This window comes from Bombina bombina, chromosome 3 (genome assembly GCF_027579735.1).
Source record: "Bombina bombina isolate aBomBom1 chromosome 3, aBomBom1.pri, whole genome shotgun sequence".
NCBI classification, from domain to species: Eukaryota; Metazoa; Chordata; class Amphibia; order Anura; family Bombinatoridae; genus Bombina; species Bombina bombina.
The window spans coordinates 528756034-528782479 of NC_069501.1; the positions used below are offsets into that span (position 1 = coordinate 528756034).

At 39.4% G+C, this 26446-nt stretch overlaps 1 protein-coding gene across 1 annotated transcript in view; it reads left to right on the forward strand.

Moving 5' to 3' along the window:
* Positions 1-505: 505 nt before the first annotated feature.
* LOC128652420 (uncharacterized) overlaps positions 506-26446 on the forward strand; it is a 238000-nt gene continuing 212059 nt past the window's right edge. The window contains exons 1-3 of the mRNA XM_053705358.1: positions 506-526; positions 667-815; positions 2139-2395. Coding sequence (XP_053561333.1) covers positions 506-526; positions 667-815; positions 2139-2395 — 427 coding nt within the window. The remainder of the gene's footprint in view (positions 527-666; positions 816-2138; positions 2396-26446) is intronic.

The window sequence follows — 26446 nt, forward strand, 5'->3', positions numbered from 1 at the left end:
GGCTGGAAAGGAGCGGGGAGGTAAGGACAAGGATTACATAAACTCTAAACAGGCAATAAATGAGTGAGAAACAATACAGTAATCCTACAAATGTACCAATAATAGCTAGGCAATATGAGAGCAAAATTTAGACTGTGCAGAGAAAATACAGACCAGGATAATCTGTATAGTAACCCCCAACAAAGGCCTCCTTCTGTGGGTGTGGGTAGAGAGGCTACATGGCACACCTGAGGGCGTATGGAGAGATCCTGGGACAGTAACTCAGATTGCATGCACTGTGGGCAAACATCCAATGACAGGTTCCACAGTAGTTGTGTAGGTTTGTAAAATAGCCTTAAAATAAAACTGTATGTGGCAGTTCTGTAAGTGCAGATATTATATACTTAAGTCCACAGTGAGAGCAGAGGGCAGGGTTTCCAAACCTAGGGGTAGCAAAGGTAAATGGGCCCAAATATCAGCTCCCTTAGTAGTATGACCAATGAGGCCTGCTAACACATTGGTGAGAATGTCCCCTTACAGTATCAAGGTGAGGTGACCAGTTTTTTGTTGTTATTATTTTTATTGTTTGTTTTACTTATTTTTTTGTTCTTATATTTTGTTGGCACTGCCCAAGTTGATAGAAAGTGTCATGCTATCAAACCCCAGGCATAAACTTATATCCACTAGACCCCAGTGAAGCACCACATGCGTGGCACGGTCTCTTACCCCAGGTATGATAATCCAGGAATCCTCTGGCCTCCCAGCAGACAGTCCGTGTTGTGGATCCACACCCTAGAGTGTGATGAACTTGAAAGGGTCTGGGCTGCAGACAGAGGGTAGGTCCCAGAGTCAATACTGATGTGGCCTAACCACCTGGCCTCCCACGTGACGACTGCCAAGTACCTAGGCCCTGAGAGAGCGACACAGGCCCGATGATAGGGTCCAAAAGGAGATCACCCCTGGCACCCCAAGGAGTGATGTGGAAGGGCGGATCAGGTCTCTCCTGCTAAAAAGAATCCAGTAGTGTAGACCTAGGTGGTCAGGGAGGCTGGATTAAGCGAGGGGCCAAAGGAAACATGGTGGCCGGAACGGACGTCTCCTGGGTGCCAATTACACCTCCAGTAGTCAGAAGGGTAATCTTCTCCTGTTGGTCTGACTGCAGAAGCTGTGCACAACATCAAATGCCCAATGCGGCCTGTCCCCCACCGAGGCACAATGTCAAGCAATTCAGCAGTGTAACCTACGTGCTGGTGTAAGGATCTTGGTGGTAGGTATGCCTTGAGATTTCACTCCGGAGCGGAGCCCCGACCCTCCGGAGCTCAGCAATAGCCTTCAGGTGATATGCAGTCTGTGGTGGTCAGAGGGCACTGGCGCAGCGAGGCACATAGGGCCTGAGGCCCAAAACGATTTTCCTGAAAGTGACTGCAGGCAATCCTCAAATGTAGCTGGGATAGATATCCCCTCAGTGGGATCTGGCACAGTGAATATGGCAGTTGTAAAGCCCAGAAAACTTGCTGAAAAACGGCTTTTATTAGTACCTTAGCAGAGAGCTTGTGTAAGACACGTCTGCTCGGTTTGGCTGGTAACTCCGCCCCCATTAAACATACCTCTTTTTTTTTAAATTATGTTTATTGATAGAAGGAGTGCCTGATATAATATTATTAAAAATACATTTGTTTTCCTGTTATCCATAAACATACCTCTTTTATTGTATATCTTTGATTGGGACTGATGCTTGTATTAAAAAGTCAACTGGTTGGCAGAAGTGATATCAAGAATTCCAGTTGATTTCAACACCCTAATATTAAGTATTATACTTTTTACCATATCAAAAATAAATACTTTATTAGATTATTGTATTATGGATAATTATGACCTCTCCATCCTAAAGACAACAATAATCAGACCATGCAGCAGTTGTATTATATTGCCAGATATCTCCTTATACTCACTGATTTGGAAATTAGAGGACCCACTATTATCAGATAAGTTCCTACATAAATAGGCAGAGGATAAATTAATGGGTCTTTTGAAATCATATATCCCAAATAAACCAACCCAATTACTAACAGGGAAGCACACAAAAGCTTTATAATTGCAGAGTTTATTTAATTATGTGCCACTGAAAAAGAAACAACAATCTTTTTTAACATTTGTAGACAAATATTAACATTTGGTAATTTTGCACAGAAAGGAGCAAATAGAAGGGGGTGGGGTGAGCAGCCTATAAGGAATAGAGCACATCACTTGGAGGATGTAAAACTGCCAGAGTGTAGTATGGTGAACCAGCTTAGAAAGACAAATGGGCTTTGTGGGCAAACTGTACTCATGGAAGCATCAGACACCATTACTGATACTCTGTGTGCAAAACAGAGGATGGGTAGAAGTAAAATAGATGTACCAGAACATGGAAGGCGTAAAGGGCCAAGAACTCTGTGAGAAGCACTGAAGTTGGCCTGCTGCAACTAAGTTAATTGTTTTAAATTTAAATATATGTTATAATATGTCTTTATACAGAAATATCAAATATGTCTATATAAGAAGGGAAAATGGATATAGCCCCCAGGAAGAGAAGATTAATCTATGCAGCCACTTTTTCTCCTTCCTGGTGAAGAATTAATTCCTATTTCCTTGATGTTGTAAAAACAACAGTGCTTCTTTAAAATAAAAAAAATCACAATATGTCCCATTGTACTTTGGAATAGTACCAGTAATTGTGCTTCAAGAAGTTGCTCCTGCTCTGATACCTCCTTTCTCACCAGGTCCTAAACCAGCAGCACTTGCCTCCTCCTGGGTCACCTGCACCGCTTTTTCATACAGTAACTGCACTGCTTTTTTTTCCACCCCACGTGCTACTGCTTACCTTGCTCCTAATGAAAGTGAACACTTTTCAGCCGAAGTCCTGATGGCTGAGGTGGAACACATGTAAAGAAGACATGACACCAATTCAACACTTTTTCAGAGAATCCCTGAATACAAGATTTACAGCATCTATCACAATGACATTAAATTGACACTAAACCCAATTTTTTTTTTCTTTTGTGATTCAGATAGAGCATGCAATTTTAAGCAACTTTCTAATTTACTCCTCTTATCAATTTTTCTTCATTCTTTTGCTATCTTTATTTGAAAAAGCATGAATCTAAGCTTAGGAGCCGGCCCATTTTTGTTTGAGCACCCTGGGTAGGGCTTGCTGATTGGTGGCTACATTTAGCCATTAAAATAAGACTTTCTAAATTTTGTTGAAACAACGCATCTTAAAAGGACACTCAAGTCAAAATGAAACTTTAATCATTCAGATTCAGAGCATGCAATTTTAAACAACTTTCCAATTTACTTCCATTAACCAAATGTGCACAGTCTTTTTATATTTACACTTTTTGAGTCACTATCTCTTACTGAGCATGTGCAAGAATTCACAGAATACACGTTTATGCATTTGTGATTGGCTGATGTTTGTCACATGATACAGGGGGAGTGGAAATAGACATAACTTTGAAATAAATACATTTGTCAGAAAAAAAATCTATTAATCATTTGAATATCAGACATGGGGTAAGATTTACCAATCAGCGAATGCTGCAATCTACCCCCGAAGTTTCCAACTCGCTAGAAACTTAAGTTAAAAAGCAGCAGTCATAAGAATGCTGCTCCTTAAAGGGACACTGTACCCAAAGATTTTCTTTTGTGATTCAGATTGAGCATGAAATTTTAAGCAACTTTCTAATTTACTCCTATTATCAAATTTTCTTCTTTCTCTTGGTATCTTTTTTTGAAATGCAAGAATGTAAGTTTAGATGCCGGCCCATTTTTGGTGAACAACCTGGGTTGTCCTTGCTGATTGGTGGATAAATTCATCCACCAATAAAAAAGTGCTGTCCAGAGTACTGAAACCAAAAAAAGCTTAGATGCCTTCTTTTTTAAATAATGATAGCAAGAGAACAAAGAAAAATTGATAATAGGAGTAAATTAGAAAGTTGCTTAAAATTGCATGCTCTTTCTGAATTACAAAAGAAAATGTTTGGGTACAGTGTCCCTTTAACTTATCCACCACCTATGAGGTGGCGCACAGCAATCATTCCGATCAGATACGATCAGGATGATTGACACCCCCTGCTAGCAGCCGAATGGCCGCGAATGTGCAAGGGGCGGCATTGCACAAGCATTTCACCAGAAATGCTTGGCAATGTTAAATGCTGACAGCGTATGCTGTAGGCATTTAGTGATGTCAGACGGACATGATTCGCCACAGCGAATCATGTCCGCCCGCTGCTTAATAATTCGGCCCCTAAGTGCTATTGCATTGTCTTTTTATCATGTATTTGTTGATTATGCAAATCTACTGTATATACTGGTCCAATTGCTGGCTTCTATGAGTGAGCCTATACTGCATGGGCTCTGAAGCTGCATTTCATAAATGGAACCCTGTATCTTCATTAGGTATATATTGGACTTTAAAAGAACTTTTCTTCACATAATGAACACGATGGAATCGCATCTATATTTAAAAAAAAAAAAAAACTTTTGGAAGTTTACAATTCATACATACATTCATACATACAATTCATCGACTTAAAAATCACAGAGGACGTTATCCACCAGTCTATGCAGATGCCTTTGTGAATCATAAGCGTAAACAAATGTATGTTCACTCATGTTTTATTTTAATATTATATTATGTATTATATATTACATTGTTTATGTTTTTTCTTATGTATTTTGTAATTACAGAATAATGGAGCTTGATGCCCCGTGTTTCTGGCGAGCCTACAGGCTCGCCAGAAACAGCAGTTATGAAGCAGCGGTCACAAAGACCGCTGCTCCATAACCTGTCCGCCTGCTCTGAGCAGGCGGACAGACATCACCGGAAATCAACCCGATCGAGTACGATCAGGTTGATTGACACCCCCCTGCTGGAGGCCTATTGGCCGAGAGTCTGCAGGGGGCGGCGTTGCACCAGCAGCTCTTGTGAGCTGCTGGTGCAATGCTGAATACGGCGAGCGTATTGCTCGCCGTATTCAGCGAGGTCTGTCGGACCTGATCCGCACTGTCAGATCAGGTCCGACAGACCATGATAACTAGAGGCCTATGTTTGATACGATTGGTCTATTCATACCATGTGATCACATCATTACTGGAGTACCTGAAAGGGAACATCTCGTTAAACACTACTTGAGAACTGTTACTAACATCTAGTCTTATTGACTATTTAGGATTTATTGTAGAATTTTTTTGTATTGGTTACCTTATTCACATGACCTATACCATGTGATAGTTTCCAAATGAATGCCTGATTGAGAACTAGAAATCTTAAACTACTTGTTTGACAACATCTGCATTTACACTGATTGGTCGCTCTTATCATGTGATCAACGTTTTTGCCAAAAATAATTCTTGATTTATGAATATCATACCTTTAATATATGTACAAATAATTCTAGATTTTGTTTTATTCTTTTGACTGTTTTTTATTCCAGATTAATTGATCACTAGGTAAGTAGGGTTAATTTAGCATATAAAATGCAAGATGGTTGAAACATGTTTATAACTCTTTTAATAAAGATTTGACCTGCTCTTGAAAAAGGCAGCTGTGTCTGCCGAAACAGGTTGAGGTTTTTTATTCATACTGAGCTTTTTATTGGATTTTATTAAAGCTGGAAATCACTGTCATTAATGCTTCAGATGTTTTCTGAATAAAATCTTCAATTTCTTCAAGTAACCCTGTGAGTATGTTCCTTTTAGTGCAGGCTGTTTGCTATGCTCTATTTCATTATTGTTGGCCTTTTCCTCTGAGGTTTTCTGCTGAGACTTGAGGTGGGAGAAAGAGGTTTGGCACGCTCCTTGTGAAAGACACATTTCAAATGTGACACTAAACTCAATTTTTTTCTTTAATGATGCAGACTTAGGGGTGTATTTATCAATGTGCGAGCGGACATGATACGAAGTAGCGTATCATGTCCGCTGCACATCGTTGCAAATCGATAAATGCCGACAGCATATGCTGTCAGCATTTATCATTGCACCAGCAGTTCTCTTGCAATTTTTCTTTGTTCTCTTGCTATATTTGTTTAAAAGCAGGAATGTAAAGCTTAAGAGACGACCTGGGTTATGCTTGCTTATTGGTTTGCTAAATGTAGGCACCAATGAGCAAGCACTATCCAGGGTGCTGAACCGAAAATGGGCTGGCTGCTGAGCTTTACATTCCTACTTTTTAAATAAAGATAGCAAGAGAATCAAGAAAATTGATAGAAGTAAATTAGAAAGGTGTTTAAAGGGCCATAATACCCAAATGTTTAACACTTGAAAGTGATGCAGCATAGCTGTAAAAAGCTGATTAGAAAATATCGCCTGAACATCTATATGTAAAAAAGAAAGATATTTTACCTCAAAAGTTCCTCAGTAGCCACCTCCCATTGTACAGGATTTCTAAGCAGCATATTAGTATGTCTGTCCCGGGACAACTGAAAGGATGAGCATCGTGAACTCTCATATTATTTCACCAATCAGGTAAAGGAAGCTTACTATGAAATCTCATGAGAGTTAAGTCAAATTTTTAATTTTTTTACCTGCAGCTGGGAGCAGCTGAGTATAACTTTTTACACAGAACTCACTCTGCTGAGCTGAGGAGATTGTGAGGTAAAATATCTTCCTTTTTTACATAGAGATGCTCAGGTGATATTTTCCTGTCAGCTTTTTACAGTTATACTGCATCAGTTTCAAGTGATTTAGCATATGAGTATTATGTCCCTTTAAAATTGAATGCTCTATCTGAATCATGAAAGAAAAAAATTGGGTTTAGTATCCCTTTAATAATAATTTTTCAGAAGTGAATGATACATTTAACCAAGCAAAATAAAAAAATTAAAAATGTAAATAGCAAAAAAAAAAATATTCCAGTGTTTTATTTACATGTTAATGTTGAATGTCTTGTTTAGATAAATGGAATGTAACTTTTGAAATATTAAATTTACATTATTTCTACAGAAACATTAACAGAAATTAATGGAAATGGGAAACATTAAGATGCCAGCTTTCCAATATTTGTCCTTAGTCTCCATACAAACACTTACAAATATATATATATAGAATCGCCAGACATCCAGTATTTTACTGGCTATTCCAGCGATACGTAAAAATATTTGGCACTTAAACATCAAGTATGAGACCTAATTTTGCCATATAGATAAACGGCTTTACATATGATCTGAGGGCTTATATAAGTATATAACTTACAGTGGGTTTAGGCAATGGGTTCAGATCGGAGGTCTGATTATGAACCTTTCTCTTTTTCTGTTCCTGGTGATTGTTCAGTATTCTCATAGAGAACAGCAGACAACCCTAATCATATAGAAAAAAATTAAAGACAAAACTGCCTGTTGCAGTAAACATCCTTTGAACTGTCTATAAACTGTCTATAAACAAAAAATTAAAGTGCGTAAGAGTGCAGTAAAGATACTGATTTATTAAAATTATAACTTAAAGAGACACTAAACCCACATTTTTTCTTTCACGATTCAGATAAGCATGCAATTTTAAGAAAATTTCTAATTTACTCCTATTATCAATTTTTCTTCGTTCTCGTGGTATCTTTATTTAAATAGAAGGAATATAAAGCTTAGGAGCCAGCCCATTTTAGGTTTAGCACCCTGGATAGCTCTTGCGTATTGGTGGCTACATTTAGCCACCAATAAGCAAGCATAACTAAGGCTCTAAACAAAAAATGGGACGGCTGCTAAACTTTACATTCCTGCTTTTTTAAATAAAGGTAGCAAGAGAATGAAGAAAAATTGATAATAGGAGTAAACTAGAAAGTTGCTTGAAATTGCATGCTTATCTGAATCATTAAAGAAAAAAAACATAATTTATGCTTACCTGATAAATTCCTTTCTTCTGTAGTGTGATCAGTCCACGGGTCATCATTACTTCTGGGATATTACTCCTCCCCAACAGGAAGTGCAAGAGGATTCACCCAGCAGAGCTGCATATAGCTCCTCCCCTCTACGTCACTCCCAGTCATTCGACCAAGGACCAACGAGAAAGGAAAAGCCAAGGGAGAAGTGGTGACTGGAGTATAAATTAAAAAATATTTACCTGGGCGGGCCGTGGACTGATCACACTACAGAAGAAAGGAATTTATCAGGTAAGCATAAATTATGTTTTCTTCTGTTAAGTGTGATCAGTCCACGGGTCATCATTACTTCTGGGATACCAATACCAAAGCAAAAGTACACGGATGACGGGAGGGATAGGCAGGCTCTTTATACAGAAGGAACCACTGCCTGAAGAACCTTTCTCCCAAAAATAGCCTCCGATGAAGCAAAAGTGTCAAATTTGTAAAATTTGGAAAAAGTATGAAGCGAAGACCAAGTTGCAGCCTTGCAAATCTGCTCAACAGAGGCCTCATTCTTGAAGGCCCAAGTGGAAGCCACAGCTCTAGTAGAATGAGCTGTAATTCTTTCAGGAGGCTGCTGTCCAGCAGTCTCATAAGCTAAACGAATTATGCTACGAAGCCAAAAAGAAAGAGAGGTAGCAGAAGCTTTTTGACCTCTCCTCTGCCCAGAGTAAACGACAAACAGAGAAGACGTTTGTCGAAATTCCTTAGTTGCCTGTAAGTAAAATTTTAGAGCACGGACTACATCCAGGTTGTGCAGTAGACGTTCCTTCTTCGAAGAAGGATTTGGGCACAAGGAAGGAACAACAATCTCTTGATTGATATTCCTGTTAGTAACTACCTTAGGTAAGAACCCAGGTTTAGTACGCAGAACTACCTTATCCGAATGAAAAATCAAATAAGGAGAATCACAATGTAAGGCTGATAATTCAGAGACTCTTCGAGCCGAGGAAATAGCCATTAAAAATAGAACTTTCCAAGATAACAACTTTATATCAATGGAATGAAGGGGTTCAAACGGAACGCCCTGTAAAACATTAAGAACAAGGTTTAAACTCCATGGTGGAGCAACAGTTTTAAACACAGGCTTAATCCTGGCCAAAGCCTGACAAAAAGCCTGGACGTCAGGAACTTCTGACAGACGTTTGTGTAACAGAATGGACAGAGCTGAGATCTGTCCCTTTAATGAACTAGCAGATAAACCCTTTTCTAGACCTTCTTGTAGAAAAGACAATATCCTAGGAATCCTAACCTTACTCCAAGAGTAACCTTTGGATTCACACCAATATAGGTATTTACGCCATATCTTATGGTAAATCTTTCTGGTAACAGGCTTCCTAGCCTGTATTAAGGTATCAATAACTGACTCAGAAAACCCACGTCTTGATAAAATCAAGCGTTCAATTTCCAAGCAGTCAGCTTCAGAGAAGTTAGATTTTGATGTTTGAAGGGACCCTGTATCAGAAGGTCCTGTTTCAGAGGTAGAGACTAAGGTGGACAGGATGACATGTCCACCAGGTCTGCATACCAAGTCCTGCGTGGCCACGCAGGAGCTATTAGAATCACTGATGCTCTCTCTTGTTTGATTCTGGCAATCAATCGAGGAAGCATCGGGAAGGGTGGAAACACGTAAGCCATCCTGAAGTCCCAAGGTGCTGTCAGGGCATCTATCAGGACTGCTCCTGGATCCCTGGATCTGGACCCGTAACGAGGAAGCTTGGCGTTCTGTCGAGACGCCATGAGATCTATCTCTGGTTTGCCCCAACGTCGAAGTATTTGGACAAAGACCTCCGGATGGAGTTCCCACTCCCCCGGATGAAAAGTCTGACGACTTAAGAAATCCGCCTCCCAGTTCTCCACTCCCGGGATGTGGATTGCTGAAAGGTGGCAAGAGTGAGACTCTGCCCAGCGAATTATCTTTGACACTTCCATCATAGCTAGGGAGCTTCTTGTCCCTCCCTGATGGTTGATGTAAGCTACAGTCGTGATGTTGTCCGACTGAAACCTGATGAACCCCCGAGTTGTCAACTGGGGCCAAGCCAGGAGGGCATTGAGAACTGCTCTCAATTCCAGAATGTTTATTGGCAGGAGACTCTCCTCCTGACTCCATTGTCCCTGAGCCTTCAGAGAATTCCAGACGGCACCCCAACCTAGAAGGCTGGCGTCTGTTGTTACAATTGTCCAGTCTGGTCTGCAGAATGGCATCCCCCTGGACAGATGTGGCCGAGAAAGCCACCATAGAAGAGAATTTCTGGTCTCTTGATCCAGATTCAGAGAAGGGGATAAGTCTGAGTAATCCCCATTCCACTGACTTAGCATGCACAGTTGCAGTGGTCTGAGGTGTAAGCGTGCAAAGGGTACTATGTCCATTGCCGCTACCATTAAGCCGATTACCTCCATGCATTGAGCCACTGACGGGTGTTGAATGGAATGAAGGGTGCGGCAAGCACTTTGAAGTCTTGTTAGCCTGTCCTCTGTCAGGTAAATCTTCATTTCTACAGAATCTATAAGAGTCCCCAGGAAGGGAACTCTTGTGAGTGGAACGAGTGAACTTTTCTTTTCGTTCACCTTCCATTCATGTGACCTTAGAAATGCCAGTACTAACTCTGTATGAGACTTGGCAGTTTGAAAGCTTGAAGCTTGAATCAGAATGTCGTCTAGGTATGGAGCTACCGAGATTCCCCGCGGTCTTAGTACCGCCAGAAGAGCACCCAGAACCTTTGTGAAGATTCTTGGAGCTGTAGCCAATCCGAATGGAAGAGCCACAAACTGGTAATGCCTGTCTAGGAAGGCAAACCTTAGGTACCGGTAATGATCTTTGAGAATCGGTATGTGAAGGTAGGCATCCTTTAAATCTACAGTGGTCATGTACTGACCCTCTTGGATCATAGGTAAAATTGTCCGAATAGTCTCCATCTTGAACGATGGAACTCTTAGGAATTTGTTTAGGATCTTTAAGTCCAGGATTGGTCTGAAAGTTCCCTCTTTTTTGGGAACCACAAACAGATTTGAGTAAAACCCCTGTCCCTGTTCCGATCGTGGAACAGGATGGATTACTCCCATTAACAAGAGCTCTTGTACGCAGCGTAGAAACGCCTCTTTCTTTGTCTGGATTGTTGACAACCTTGACAGATGAAATCTCTCTCTTGGAGGAGAGTATTTGAAGTCCAGAAGGTATCCCTGAGATATTATCTCTAGCGCCCAGGGATCCTGGACATCTCTTGCCCAAGCCTGGGCGAAGAGAGAAAGTCTGCCCCCCACTAGATCCGATCCCGGATTGGGGGCCCTCAATTCATGCTGTTTTAGGGGCAGCAGCAGGTTTCCTGGTCTGCTTGCCCTTGTTCCAGGACTGGTTAGGTTTCCAGCCTTGTCTGTAGCGAGCAACAGCTCCTTCCTGTCTTGGTGCAGAGGAAGTTGATGCTGCTCCAGCTTTGAAATTACGAAAGGAACGAAAATTAGACTGTCTAGCCTTAGCTTTGGTTTTGTCCTGAGGCAGGGCATGGCCTTTACCTCCTGTAATGTCAGCGATAATCTCTTTCAACCCGGGCCCGAATAAGGTCTGCCCTTTGAAAGGTATATTAAGCAATTTAGACTTAGAAGTAACATCAGCTGACCAGGATTTTAGCCACAGCGCCCTGCGTGCCTGAATGGCGAATCCTGAATTCTTCGCCGTAAGTTTAGTAAGATGTACTACGGCCTCCGAAATGAATGAATTAGCTAGTTTAAGGACTCTAAGCCTGTCCGTAATGTCGTCCAGAGTAGCTGAACTAATGTTCTCTTCCAGAGACTCAATCCAGAATGCCGCTGCAGCCGTGATCGGCGCAATGCATGCAAGGGGTTGCAATATAAAACCTTGTTGAACAAACATTTTCTTAAGGTAACCCTCTAATTTTTTATCCATTGGATCTGAAAAAGCACAGCTATCCTCCACCGGGATAGTGGTACGCTTAGCTAAAGTAGAAACTGCTCCCTCCACCTTAGGGACCGTTTGCCATAAGTCCCGTGTGGTGGGGTCTATTGGAAACATTTTTCTAAATATCGGAGGGGGTGAGAACGGCACACCGGGTCTATCCCACTCCTTAGTAACAATTTCAGTAAGTCTCTTAGGTATAGGAAAAACCTCAGTACTCGCCGGTACCGCAAAATATTTATCCAACCTACACATTTTCTCTGGTATTGCAACTGTGTTACAATCATTCAGAGCCGCTAACACCTCCCCTAGTAATACATGGAGGTTTTCCAGTTTAAATTTAAAATTTGAAATATCTGAATCCAGTCTGTTTGGATCAGAACCGTCACCCACAGAATGAAGTTCTCCGTCCTCATGTTCTGCCACCTGTGACGCAGTGTCTGACATGGCCCTAATATTATCAGCGCACTCTGTTCTCACCCCAGAGTGATCATGCTTACCTCTTAGTTCTGGTAATTTAGCCAAAACTTCAGTCATAACAGTAGCCATATCCTGTAATGTGATTTGTAATGGCCGCCCAGATGTACTCGGCGCTACAATATCACGCACCTCCCGATCGGGAGATGCAGGTACTGACACGTGAGGCGAGTTAGTCGGCATAACTCTCCCCTCGTTGTTTGGTGAAATTTGTTCAATTTGTACAGATTGACTTTTATTTAAAGTAGCATCAATACAGTTAGTACATAAATTTCTATTGGGCTCCACTTTGGCATTGCAACAAATGACACAGGTATCATCCTCTGAATCAGACATGTTTAACACACTAGCAAATAAACTTGCAACTTGGAATACAATTCAATTAGAATAATATTAAAAACGTACTGTGCCTTTAAGAAGCACAGAAGATCTATGACAGTTGAAAATTAATAAATTGAAAACAGTTATAGTGTAAACAACACAACTTTAGCAAAGGTTTAATCCCATTAGCAAAGATAACAAATTCTGAAAGCAGGAAACAAATTACAGAATAAACGTTTTTTATCTCAGTCAACTATAATTCTCACAGCTCTGCTGAGAGAAATTACCTCCCTCAAAATAAGTTTTGAAGACCCCTGAGCTCTGTAGAGATGAACCGGATCATGCAGGAAATACAATGAGCTGCTGACTGAAATATTTGATGCGTAGCAAAAGCGCCAAAAAACGGCCCCTCCCCCTCACACACAGCAGTGAGAGAGAACAGAAACTGTCAGAAAAAAGATTAAGCAACTGCCAAGTGGAAAAATAGTGCCCAAACATTTATTCACTCAGTACCTCAGCAAATGAAAACGATTTTACATTCCAGCAAAAACGTTAAACATAATTTCTAGTTATTAAACAGCTTTATGTAATTCTTACAGTGTAATTCTAGTGAAGTACCATTCCCCAGAATACTGAAGTGTAAAGTATACATACATGACATTATATCGGTATGGCAGGATTTTCTCATCAATTCCATTGTCAGAAAATAAAAACTGCTGCATACCTCTATGCAGATTCATCTGCCCGCTGTCCCCTGATCTGAAGTTTACCTCTCCTCAGATGGCCGAGAAACAGCAATATGATCTTAACTACTCCGGCTAAAATCATAGCAAAAACTCTGGTAGATTCTTCTTCAAACTCTGCCAGAGAGGTAATAACACACTCCGGTGCTATTTTAAAATAACAAACTTTTGATTGAAGATATAAAACTAAGTATAATCACCATAGTCCTCTCACACATCCTATCTAGTCGTTGGGTGCAAGAGAATGACTGGGAGTGACGTAGAGGGGAGGAGCTATATGCAGCTCTGCTGGGTGAATCCTCTTGCACTTCCTGTTGGGGAGGAGTAATATCCCAGAAGTAATGATGACCCGTGGACTGATCACACTTAACAGAAGAAATTGGGTTTAGTATCGCTTTAAAGGTTCTGTAAATGTATAAACAGTTTAGTAAAGTTTAAAAAAATGCTTGGTAAACTACTATGTAGCACCCCATGGGGGCGTGTACATACTAGCCCGTCACATCTCTACTTAACCCCTTAATGACCACAGCACTTTTCCATTTTCTGTCCGTTTGGGACCAAGGCTATTTTTACACTTTTGCGGTGTTTGTGTTTAGCTGAAATTTTCCTCTTACTCATTTACTGTACCCACACATATTATATACTGTTTTTCTCGCCATTAAATGAACTTTCAAAATATACCATTATTTTCATCATATCTTATAATTTACTATAAAAAAAATTATAAAATATGAGGAAAAAATGGAAAAAACACACTTTTTCTAACTTTGACCCCCAAAATCTGTTACACATCTACAACCACCAAAAAACACCCATGCTAAATAGTTTCTAAATTTTGTCCTAAGTTTAGAAATACCCAATGTTTACATTTTCTTTGCTTTTTTTGCAAGTTATAGGGCAATAAATACAAGTAGCACTTTGCCATTTCCAAACCACTTTTTTTCAAAATTAGCGCTAGTTACATTAGAACACTAATATCTTTCAGGAATCCCTGAATATCCCTTGACATGTATATATTTTTTTTTAGAAGACAACCCAAAGTATTGATCTAGGCCCATTTTGGTATATTTCATGCCACCATTTCACCGCCGAATGCGATCAAATAAAAACATTTTTTCACTTTTTCACAAATTTTTTCACAAACTTTAGGTTTTTCACTGAAATTATTTACAAACAACTCATGAAATTATGGCATAAATGGTTGTAAATGCTTCTCTGGGATCCCCTTTGTTCATAAATAGCAGACATATATGGCTTTGGGGTTGCTTTTTGGTAATTAGAAGGCTGCTAAATGCCACTGCGCACCACACGTGTATTATGCCCAGCAGTGAATGGGTTAATTAGGGAGCATGTAGGGAGCTTTTAGGGTTAATTTTAGCTCTAGTGTAGTGTAGTAGACAACCCCAAGTATTGATCTAGGCCCATTTTGGTATATTTCATGCCACCATTTCACCGCCAAAAGCAATCAAATAAAAAAAAAAATTGTTCACTTTTTCAAACTTTAGGTTTCTCACTAAAATTATTTACAAACAGCTTGTGCAATTATGGCACAAATGGTTGTAAATGCTTCTCTGGGATCCCCTTTGTTCATAAATAGCAGACATATATGGCTTTGGCGTAGCTTTTTGGTAATTAGAAGGCCGCTAAATGCTGCTGCGCATCACATGTGTATTATGGCCAGCAGTGAAGGGGTTAATTAGGTAGTTTGTAGGGAGCTTGCAGGGTTAATTTTAGCTTTAGTGTAGAGATCAGACTCCCACCTGACACATACCACCCCCTGATCCCTCCCAAACAGCTCTCTTCCCTCCCCCACCCCACAATTGTCCCCGCCATCTTAAGTACTGGCAGAAAGTCTGCCAGTACTAAAATAAAAGGTATTTAAAAAAAAAAATACATTTTTATGCATATTTACATATGCTGCTATGTAGGGTCCCCCCTTAGCCCCCAACCTCCCTGATCCCCCCAAAATAGCTCCCTAACCCTCCCCCTCTCCCTTATTGGGGCCATCTTGGGTACTGGCAGCTGTCTGCCAGTACCCAGTTTGCAAATAAAAATGTTTTTTTTATTATTTGTTATTTGTTTCTGTAGTGTAGCTTCCCCCCCCCCACAGTCCAATATCCCACCAGCCAAACCGATCACTAAATAAATATAACTACCCCTTTGATCCCCACTTCTAACTAAAAATTTTCTGTAGCGTAGTGGTTCCCACCCGCTCCCTCCCCGTGCACGCGCCCGCCCGGCCTCCCCGTGCACGTGCACGCGTCCGTGCGTGCCCCCCCCGGTCGTCCCCACCCCGATCCCGCCCCCCTCCGCATCACAAAGGCCATCGATGGCCGCCACCCGCCTCCCACACCGGCTCCCACCCACCAACGAACCGTTAATGTCCGGTGCAGAGAGGGCCACAGAGTGGCTCTCTCTGCACCGGATGGCTAAAAATGGTTATTGCAGGATGCCTCGATATCGAGGCATCACTGCAATAACCGGAAAGCAGCTGGAAGCGAGCAGGATCGCTTCCAGCTGCTTTCCACACCGAGGACGTGCAGGGTACATCCTCAGGCGTTAACTGCCTTTTTTTTGAGGACGTACCCTGCACGTCCTCGGTCGTTAAAGGGACACTGAACCCAATTTTTTTTCTTTCGTGATTTAGATAGAGCATGCCATTTTAAGCAACTTTCTTATTTACTCCTAATATCAAATTTTCTTCATTCTCTTGGTATCTTTTTTTGAAAAGCAAGAATGTAAGTTTAGATGCCGGCCCATTTTTGGCGAAACAACCTGGGTTGCTTAGATGCCTTCTTTTTAAAATAAAGATAGCAAGAGAACAAAGAAAAATTGATAATAGGAGTAAATTAGAAAGTTGCTTAAAATTGCATGCTCTATCTGAATCACGAAAGAAAAAAATTTGGATTCAGTGTCCCTTTAATTTTTTTTTTATTTCCCTGCCGGTGAGTGGCACAGACAGATTATTTTGATCTTGTATTTATATACAACCATACAGGACTTTCCAGACCTTCGTGGCAGCAAACCATAAGAGACCGAAGTGTATGGAAAAACATGAAGGCTAATTTGTTCAATATACACACCAATTTCATATATTTCGGTTTCATTTTTAATTTAGTTGATTTTGAATTTTGAACAACTCATTAGTATCATAACTGTGCGTTCTGATGTCTGAATTTAAGTTGTGGACAAGTTTCAGAATTAAAAGTAGAATTACATGTTGTATTAATCTATGTGCAAAGCAACTGAATACATTACACAATATCTTGGTTTTCTAATACAGTGTTCTCAACTTAATAATACATGGGGGTTGCAGGACAATATTTTAGAAGCATTATGGGCCACTGATAAATTTATAGCTATTTAACAAATTATATATTTCCTAAAAATGCCCGGTGCCACAGGGCCATATTTATGTAAATTTTAAAGGTACCCTTTGCTGTTCTCTCCTACACATTTTTAGTAACTTGTTTTCCTGTTGCCACATAAACTATGCAACATATTCTCACTTTTGCTTTTTCTTAGGAGCCACAAAAACTAGTGCAGAGGACTGCATGTGGCCCTTGGGTCACAAGTTGGCCATTCCTTTTCTAATAGTCAGAATGGCTGTGCATTTTAAAATGTCCGTGAAAAGCTGTGCCAGATACTTTGTATTGTTCATCTAAATGACTTGAATAAACACATAAGTTTTGAAATATGACGATATTTAACAGTACTTTCTATGGGACTGTATGTGATTCTATTTGCATTCCACATAATGCACACCCAATCACTCCTTTGTGTGGCAGACATCTGAAGTTGCGGATAACTCACAAGTGTTTTTTTAAGATAATTTATAGGAGATATTTTAAGTCAGGAATGTATATCAATACAAAAGAAAAGCTTAATGACAGATAATATCTGCCATAAATATTCCAATAATTGTTACCAGTGCTTAATAAAATACTTATTTAAAAAGTGTATATGTGGAAGGTGGTGATACAAAACACTGAGACTTCATGTGCAACATAAGAATAAAATGTACGCTGGTTTGAATCAAGGTTGTGTTCTGTGCTTATGTTTTGTAGAATAAGGTATGTATGTACTTAGCACTTGGGCAAGCATGTTAAACCATTTGAAGTTATGATGTATATATTATATGCACTTGTGATGAAAACAAAATCAAATGGAACTTCTCAAACTCCCATTTGAAATGGTTAAACCACCCCGAAGAGTAACAGGAGGGCAAACTATGGCCTAAATTATGAGTTGTGCGTTAGGGTTAAAAAGCAGCGTTAAGAGGTCCTAACGCTGCTTTTTAACGCCTGCTGGTATTATGAGTCTTGCAGGTACAGGTGTACACTTTTTTGGCCAGACTCGGAAATACTGCAAATCCACTTACGTCAATTGCGTATCCTATATTTTCTATGGGACTTGCATAGCGCCGGTATAAAGAGTCTTCCAAAAAGTGAGCGGTAGACCCTATCCTGTCAAGACTGGTACCGCATTTAAAAGTCAGTAGTTAAGAGTTTTACACTACAACGCCGTAGCATAAAACTCTTAACTAAAGTGCTAAAAAGTACACTAACACCCATAAACTAACTATTAACCCCTAAACTGAGACCCCCCACATTGCAAACACTAAAATAATTTTTTTAACCCCTAATCTGCCGAACCGGACATCGCCGCCAGTATAATAAACATATTAACCCCTAAACCGCCGCACTCCCGCATCGCAAACACTAGTTAAATATTATTAATCCCTAATCTGCCGTCCCTAACATCGCCGACACCTACCTACATTTATTAACCCTTAATCTGCCGCCCCCACCGTCGCCGCCACTATATTAAATGTATTAACCCCTAAACCTAAGTCTAACCCTAACCCCCCTAACTTAAATATAATTACAATAAATCTAAATAAAATTACTATCATTAACTAAATAATTCCTATTTAAAACTAAATACTTACTTATAAAATAAACCCTAAACTAGCTACAATATAACTAATAGTTACATTGTAGTTAGCTTAGGGTTTATTTTTTATTTTACAGGCAACTTTGTTCCAATCAGCCAATAGAATGCCAGTTCAATCCTATTGGCTGATTGCATCAGCCAATAGGATTTTTTCTACCTTAATTCCGATTGGCTGATAGAATTCTATCAGCCAATCGGAATTGAAGGGATGCCATCTTGGATGACGTCATTTAAAGGAACCTTCATTCAGTCGTCGGCCGTCGGATGAAGAGGATGCTCCGCGTCGGATGTCTTGAAGATGGACCCGCTCCACGCCGGAAGGATGAAGATAGAAGATGCCGTCTGGATGAAGACTTCTGCCCGTCTGGAGGACCACTTCTGCCCGGTTGGATGAAGACTTTTTTTTAAGGGGGGATTGGGTGGGTTTTAGAGTAGGGTTGGTTGTGTGGGTGGTGGGTTTTAATGTTGGGGGGGGGGATTTGTACTTTTTTTCAGGTAAAAGAGATGATTACTTTGGGGCAATGCCCCGCAAAAGGCCCTTTTAAGGGCTATTTGTAATTTAGTGTAGAGAAGGGCTTTTTTTATTTTGGGGGGCTTTTTTATTTTGTTAGGGGGATTAGAGTAGGTGTAATTAGTTTAAAAATCTTGTAATTTCTTTATTATTTTCTGTAATTTAGTGGGTTTTTTTCGTACTTTAGATAATTTTATTTAATTGTAATTAATTGTATTTAATTTAGTTAATTTATTTAATTATAGTGTAGTGTTAGGTGTAATTGTAACTTAGGTTTTATTTTACAGGTAAATGTGTCTTTATTTTAACTAGGTAGTTATTAAATAGTTAATGTACCTAGTTAAAATAAATAAGTTGCCTGTAAAATAAAAATAAACCCTAAGATAGATACAATGTAATTAATTAGTTATATTGTAGCTATCTTAGGGTTTATTTTATAGGTAAGTATTTAGTTTTAAATAGGAATTATTTAGTTAATTGTATTAATTTTATTTTGATTTATTTAAATTATATTTAAGTTATGGGGTGTTAGGGTTAGACTTAGGTTTAGGGGTTAATAACTTTATTATAGTGGCGCGACATTGGGGGCGGCAGATTAGGGGTTAATAAATAAAATCGACGATGTCGGAGGCGGCAGATTAGGGGTTAATAAGCGGCAGATTAGGGGTTCATAAGTATAATGTAGGTGGCGGCGGTGTCCAGAGTGGCAGATTAGGGGTTAATAATATAATGTAGGTGGCGGTGATGTCGAGGGCGGCAGATTAGGGGTTAATAAGTGTAAGATTAGGGGTGTTTAGACTCGAGGTTCATGTTAGGGTGTTAGGTGTAGACATAAAATGTGTTTCCCACAGGAACCAATGGGGCTGCTTTAGGAGCTTTACGCTGCTTTTTTGCAGGTGTTAGGTTTTTTTTTTCAGCCGGCTCTTCCCCATTGATTCCTATGGGGAAATCGTGCACGAGCACGTTTTAGCAGCTCACCGCTAACGTAAGCAGCGCTTGTATTGAGGTGAGATGTGGAGCTAAAAAATTTTTTTTTTATTATAAGTTTTTATTGAGGAAATATTCAAAATACAGTAACAAGATTACAATCTTGAAATACAGAAAGCCTACTTGTACATAGTGTCAGCAAACCATCATAGTAATAAGGCAAATACAACGTAGGATATTGAGAGAACCCATAACAGCATGGGAACATTACTACAGTCTTAAAGACTATGACTGTCTCAAATACACCTAAATAGGATTGGTATAGACAGCGTGATTAGTTAGATTAATGCACAAATCTATTTTTTTCAAAGGCAACAACCAATTATGGTGTAAAAAAGCATGTAGACAGTAACAGAACCTCAATTTTTAAAATAATATAGTTAAATTGCTAGAGTAACTCAATTTCTGGTCACTATTGGGCCAGCTAGAACCGTAAGAAGAGATTTAGATAAAAAATACACACATAAATCACTCGAGATATTGGCATTAGGGGAACCTCGTACCAGGTATGTATATATATATATGCTCCTTATCTAGAGAGGGTGAGCCCACATAGGGGGTACAATTGTAAGTAGAGTAGAGTCAAAGGGGGATGGAATAGTTCCAATTCACTACCATACCTAATCCCCAGATCCAACCGGTCAGTGGAGTAGTAGTAAGGAGCAGTTAAACAGAGGGAACCCGAGGAGGGGCAGGGGTAAGCAAGGAAGAGTTAAGGACCAATCAAGGTCTATCTGGGGGAGCAGACAGGGGAGACAAGTGGGGGGGGAGAGACCAAGAATGATGGGGGAACCTGAATGCAAAATTCAATTTCTCCAGGTATCCTGGGGACCTCTGTTAAGTCCTAGTGCTTCCAGAGTCCTCTCGTCTATGGGTCCATAAGTCCCAAATTTTCCAGTATGTGTCCATTTTATTCAAGTGCTGGTAGAATCCTCTTTCCATCCTGGCATAGGTTTCCACAATTTTTTCAATGTCAGATATAGTGGGAGGGTCTATCTGTTTCCACTTCCTCGCAATGGAGGATTTGGCAGCTGCAAATATAAATATAGCCAATTGTCTATGAATTTTCGGTGTTTGTCTTGCAAAGATATTTAGGAGGGCCACCTTAGGATCCTCCGTGAGAGTAATTCCTACTGATTTACAGAGATCAAAAACGTCCCTCCACATTCTCTCCAGTAGTGGGCAGGCCCACCACATATGGAGGTCCGTGCCCACCTGTGGAGCTAAATTTTGCTCTTCGCTCACTTTTTTGCGGCTAACACCGGGTTTGTAAAAACCCGTAATACCAGCGTTGTCTGTAGGTGAGCGGTGAACATAAACTGCTCGTTAGCACCGCACAGCCTCTATCGCAAAACTCGTAATCTAGGCGTATGTCTTGAAAAGTTAATAAACCTTGGAATGGAGTGCTGCAATCTTTTGGGATGGAGAATACCCTAAAGAATCCTAAAAAAAAAAAGTTAAATTTCCAAAGAATAACTTTAAACAATATGAACTTTTAGAATGTTACATTCTATTTGTTTATCACAAATATGTGCATATCATCACTTACATACACACACTCTTATGCAATGTCCCTGACAGTCTAGTCAAAATTAAACTTTCATTATTCAGATAGGGCATGGAATTTTAAACAACTTTCCAATTTACTTTTAACAGCAAATTTGCTTTGTTCTCTTGGTATTCTTTGTTAAAAGTTACACCTAGGTAGGCTCCTATGCTAATTTCTAAGTTTAGAAGGCCTCCTCTTATCTCATTGAATTTGGACAGTATTGAACATATAACATAACAGTATTGAAACCATCCCTCATTGAACATCCTTCCAGTATAGTCTCTGTAACGTCCCGTAAAGTCCTGCTGTTCAAGATTTTTGTCTCTTAAAAAAGAAAACCCATTTTTAACATTATATGTTAACACTATAATGTAATAATGTTTATCTGATAACAATGAACAATCAATAAGTAAAACGTGAACAACCATTATGGAAATGTAAAGTAACATCTTCCTAGGGAGAGGGAGGAGAAAAAAAGGGTGGGGGGAGAGGAGGAGGAGGTGAGGGAGAGAAATTAGAGGGTAGGGGTGATCTGGTTCCAATGTCCCATCTAGATCCGCAACTTGTAACTGGGATCCTATTAAGTAGGCTGACCATATTGCCGCTTTAAGAAGGAACACATATGAAAAATACATATGTGAGGGCTCTTATACAAAACCATTTCTTTAAACAGCCCTGAAAACAGCCCTGACATATGTATTTTTCATATGTGTCCCTTTTTAAAGCGGCAATATGGTCAGCCTACTATTAAGGGATCTCTGCACTTACATTTTATAATTTGGGGGGGGCAGGACTAAGTCCACAAAGCCCTAGCTTCCCACGTGTGTCACCTTTTACTAGATTATAGGATGATAAGGGACCACATTTCTAACGTTTACTCATGCATTTCCACTCTATCATTTCTCAAGTAGCAGTATCTCTACAGTTGTAACACCCGCTCGACTTCTGATTCCAATTCTTTCACATTGGGTACTTGGGGAGACTTCCAGTGTAGTGGGATTAATTATTTAGCATAATGTATGTTAAATTCAGTTTTGCTTTATTTTGAAGTCTTGGTAGGCAGTGAAATAGTATAGTATATGGGGTATTCGGGACAGGTGAATCCATTTTCCTTTCTAAAATTTTGAAGACATCCTCCCAATAGCTGCCCAGCTTTTCACATCCCCCAGCAGATGTGCAGCAGAGTACCTTATGCATTGCATGTGCTTAATTCTAGCAGGGGTAAGATACCATCTAGACAGAAACTTAAAGTTGGATTCCAGTACCCTAACGGAGACCTTGGCTTTTTGATGATGAGTGAATATTTTCCACCAGTCTCTCTGAGAGATAGGGCTTTCCATTTATGAGTGTAAAGAGGTAGTTGTCCCACCTTCTGACACCAGAAGGAGGCAGTAAGTAAGTGAAATTAAATGTCTAGATAGTGGGTTTATGAGACAAAGTTTTTCATAAGGTGTGATTAGTCTGGTTAGGTTCTCTTTATTTTTATGAGTGTTTAAGTAATGGCGTAATTGTGCATAAGAGAACCAATTTATTGAAAGTTCTATGTGTCTTAGAGATTCGTAGGGTCTAAGGAGGGAATCAGAGAGTACAGAATGCAAGACAGTATCACAGCTATGTGGTCCCTGTGGGGTGTTTGACCTGGGGCTGTGTAAGAGAAGTTCGGGGTTCCATTTGAATGGGGTTAAGGGAGAGAAAACAGAGGATATCTGTGGGTGGATCTGTGTTATCCCACTTATTAGTATGTCCTTGCTCACTTAGACCCAACGCTTATCTGAGGAATTCATGCACTACCCTGCTTGGTGTTGTAATGTCACACCTTTTCAATATAATTCTAAGATAGGAAGCCCTAGGCCACCTGACGCCCTGGGAAGATACAGAGTATTTCTTCCTACTCTGGGTTTTAAATATCGTCAAACATATTTTTTAATTATGCTTTGTAAATATTGGATATATGTATAGTGAAAAGGTATGGGGAGGGTCTGCATGAAGTATAGTATTCTTTGTACTCTTTAGTAGTTTTTTGTAATTGTGGTCATATAATATATTGCCTAGTTTCTTAAGCCGTGCTACATGTACCCATGGGGTAATTGGGGCATTGGCAATTGGTACTCCAGGGATTGGCTTTCATTATTGTTTTTCCTGATGTAGTTATCGTAAACATGACATATCGAAGAAAGCTGTGTTTCTTATTTCTACCCTCAAGTACTCCTAACAGGGCAGAGTGTGAGTATTTCCCTGCCTAGGTTAGATTCACCTCAAATTGCTAAAACCTTAGATTCTGGCTTGTTAGTGACATATGAGGGATGGAGTTGAGCTTCACTGATTTGAACAGAGAAAGTGTATTACTGTGACCAAGTGTCACAAAGACAAGTGCCAGATAAATGTACCACTGTGAAATAGATAAAGTGCATTATATTAAAGTGTGCCACAGTAAAACAAGACAGATAAATGTGTATGAAATAGGTATAATAAAATAGTCAAAATAAAAAGATGGTACCATAAATTTCAATTCCCTCTTCATGCAGAAGAGTTTATTTTCTATTTTTTTTAATGTAAGAAGCACATTAATGGCATATAAGTATTAATATCAATGAAATATATATCTGTGTTTTATGTGTTTATTATTCTCTCTTGTAATACTGCCAAATATTAAATTCAGGAAAACATATAACAAAAATCTGATTTCTATATATTTACTTCATTAATATATCCGATACAAGCTTGTGAAATTAAGTGAAACACGATTCCCATTTTCGCTCATGTAAAAGATCAATAATATTTGTGCTTACAGTTGGGGTACATAGGAAACAACTGTATGCCTACAGGGGTACTTGCTACAAAAAGGTTGAGAAACACTGATGTATTGGGTGAAGGTGTTAGATAAATACCTAAGTATTTGATTTTGTGTTGTTGGTGTGAGAGTGGGCAGAATTGTAGGATGTATTCATAGATTTTTATACGACATGGGACAAAATACTGAATACCTCCACCAACATCTTCTCGATAAATTTCCCTATGACCCCCCTCTGCGATAATCTGTCATTGCCCTGGAGCAATTAGGAGACCCACCAAGACCAGATTTACCAAATAAATGAGAAAATCCTGAACACTTTAATCCACGATAGAAAACTCAAATATATGACACATCCCCAACCCTAAACTTTAACTGGCTCCCTTATGCACAGATAACCCACTACATAAACACCCATCCTAGCAAAAATAACCTTACGAGACCCATGACCCCATGTGAGGGACTGTGCTTGCTTGAATCCCCTTCCAGCCATGCTATTTCTATATTATACAAACTATTGCTACTAAATGACCCACAGAAAGTACCATCATATACTTAGGCATGGGAAAAGGACCTAAAATCTGACATTACATTTCAAGATTGATCCACAGCCTTTTCCAAAAAAAAAAACTCCATATCCACCAGGATACAAGAAACCAATTTCAAATTCCTCACTAGTACCAACCTTACTCCCTATAGACTGAAACAAATTTATAGATCTACAAATGGTAAATGTTGGAGGGGATGTGGGGGAGAGGGAACTCCTTTGCACACATGATGTAGTTGTCTTAAACTGGACTCACTTGACGTGTTAACCTTAATGACAAGGGTGGTGGGAGGGACAGTTCCCAATGACTGCAAAATGTTACTATTTATCTCCTTGCCTAAACTAGAAAACAAAGTGACAAAAGTCTTAATTCTTATAATGGTGAACAGTATCATAATCCTGATACAAAAATACTGGAAATCCCTTTTGGTCCCCACCTTCACTGAAAGGAGTCTGAAGACTTTACTGCACTTGGAGAGGTTCCATCATATCCAAGCAGGAACAATAGACACTCACAAACTCATGCTTGAGACTTGGAACCATTCTCACCTCGGAGATAGCTGGTCAAACCCTATTTCCCTGTGCGCCTTGCTCTGGTCTGTCCTTATTCTAGGCCCTCTGTTGCACAGAATGTTTCCTCTCAAAAAAACTTGCTACAATTATTTATACACCCTGCCCCATGTCCCCAATTATGACCACATTCCTTCTCCCATGTTGAGCCTTCTCCCCACATCATCCCTCCCCCATAAACCCTTCTTTTTCAAAGTCCCAAAGCTTCTCAAAGTAAATTCCTCAGAATGAAAAAACAGACACATATTTTGATTGAGTGGATTTTTATTGTTTTACCTCTAAAATGGAAAAAAGGGTATTCTCTGTTTGTATTATGCTTAAGCACTTAGACATAGGATTTGAATAATCCCTCTATCATCCAAATTATCAAAATAAAATTCACAATTGACTTTTTTATGCAGTGAAAGTTGAAGAACTTAAAGGGACAGTCTACACCAGAATTTTTATTGTTTTAAAAGATAGATAATCCCTTTATTACCCATTTCCCAGATTTGCATAACCAACACAGTTATAATAATATACTTTTAACCTCTGTGATTATCTTGTATCTAAGCCTCTGCAAACTGCCCCTTTTTTCAGTTCTTTTGACAGACTTGCAGTCTAGCCAATCAGTGCCTGCTCCCAGATTACTTCACGTGCACAAGCACAGTGTTATCTATATGAAATATGTGAACTAACACCCTCTAGTGGTGAAAAACTGTTAAAATGCAATCTGAAAGAGGTGGGCTTCAAGGTCTAAGAAATTAGCATTAGCATTAGTTTAAGCTTTCAACTAATAATACCAAGAGAACAAAGCAAAATTGGTGATAAAAGTAAATTGGAAAATTGTTTAAAATGACATGCTCTATCTGAATCATGAAAGTTTATTTTGGCCTAGACTGTCCCTTTAAGGAAATTATCAGCCATTGAGTGTTGTTTACCCAGGGGCAATCAATCAATATGGATATAACATTACCCAGGGGCAATCAATCAATATGGATATAACATATACAGTTTAGTTTGTAGTGTCTGTTTACTCTATCTAATTTGTTCTTTGTAATTATTTTGAATATATACCTATTTATGCTTGGTTTATTCAAATAAAGAAAATTTGAATAAATAAATAGGGCAATATAGCAACCATAAAAAAAGTAAAAAAAAATCCTGGAGTAGTCTGTCCCTTTAAAGGGACCCAAATGGTCCGGCTCCTAAGCTTACATTTCTGTTTTTTTCTT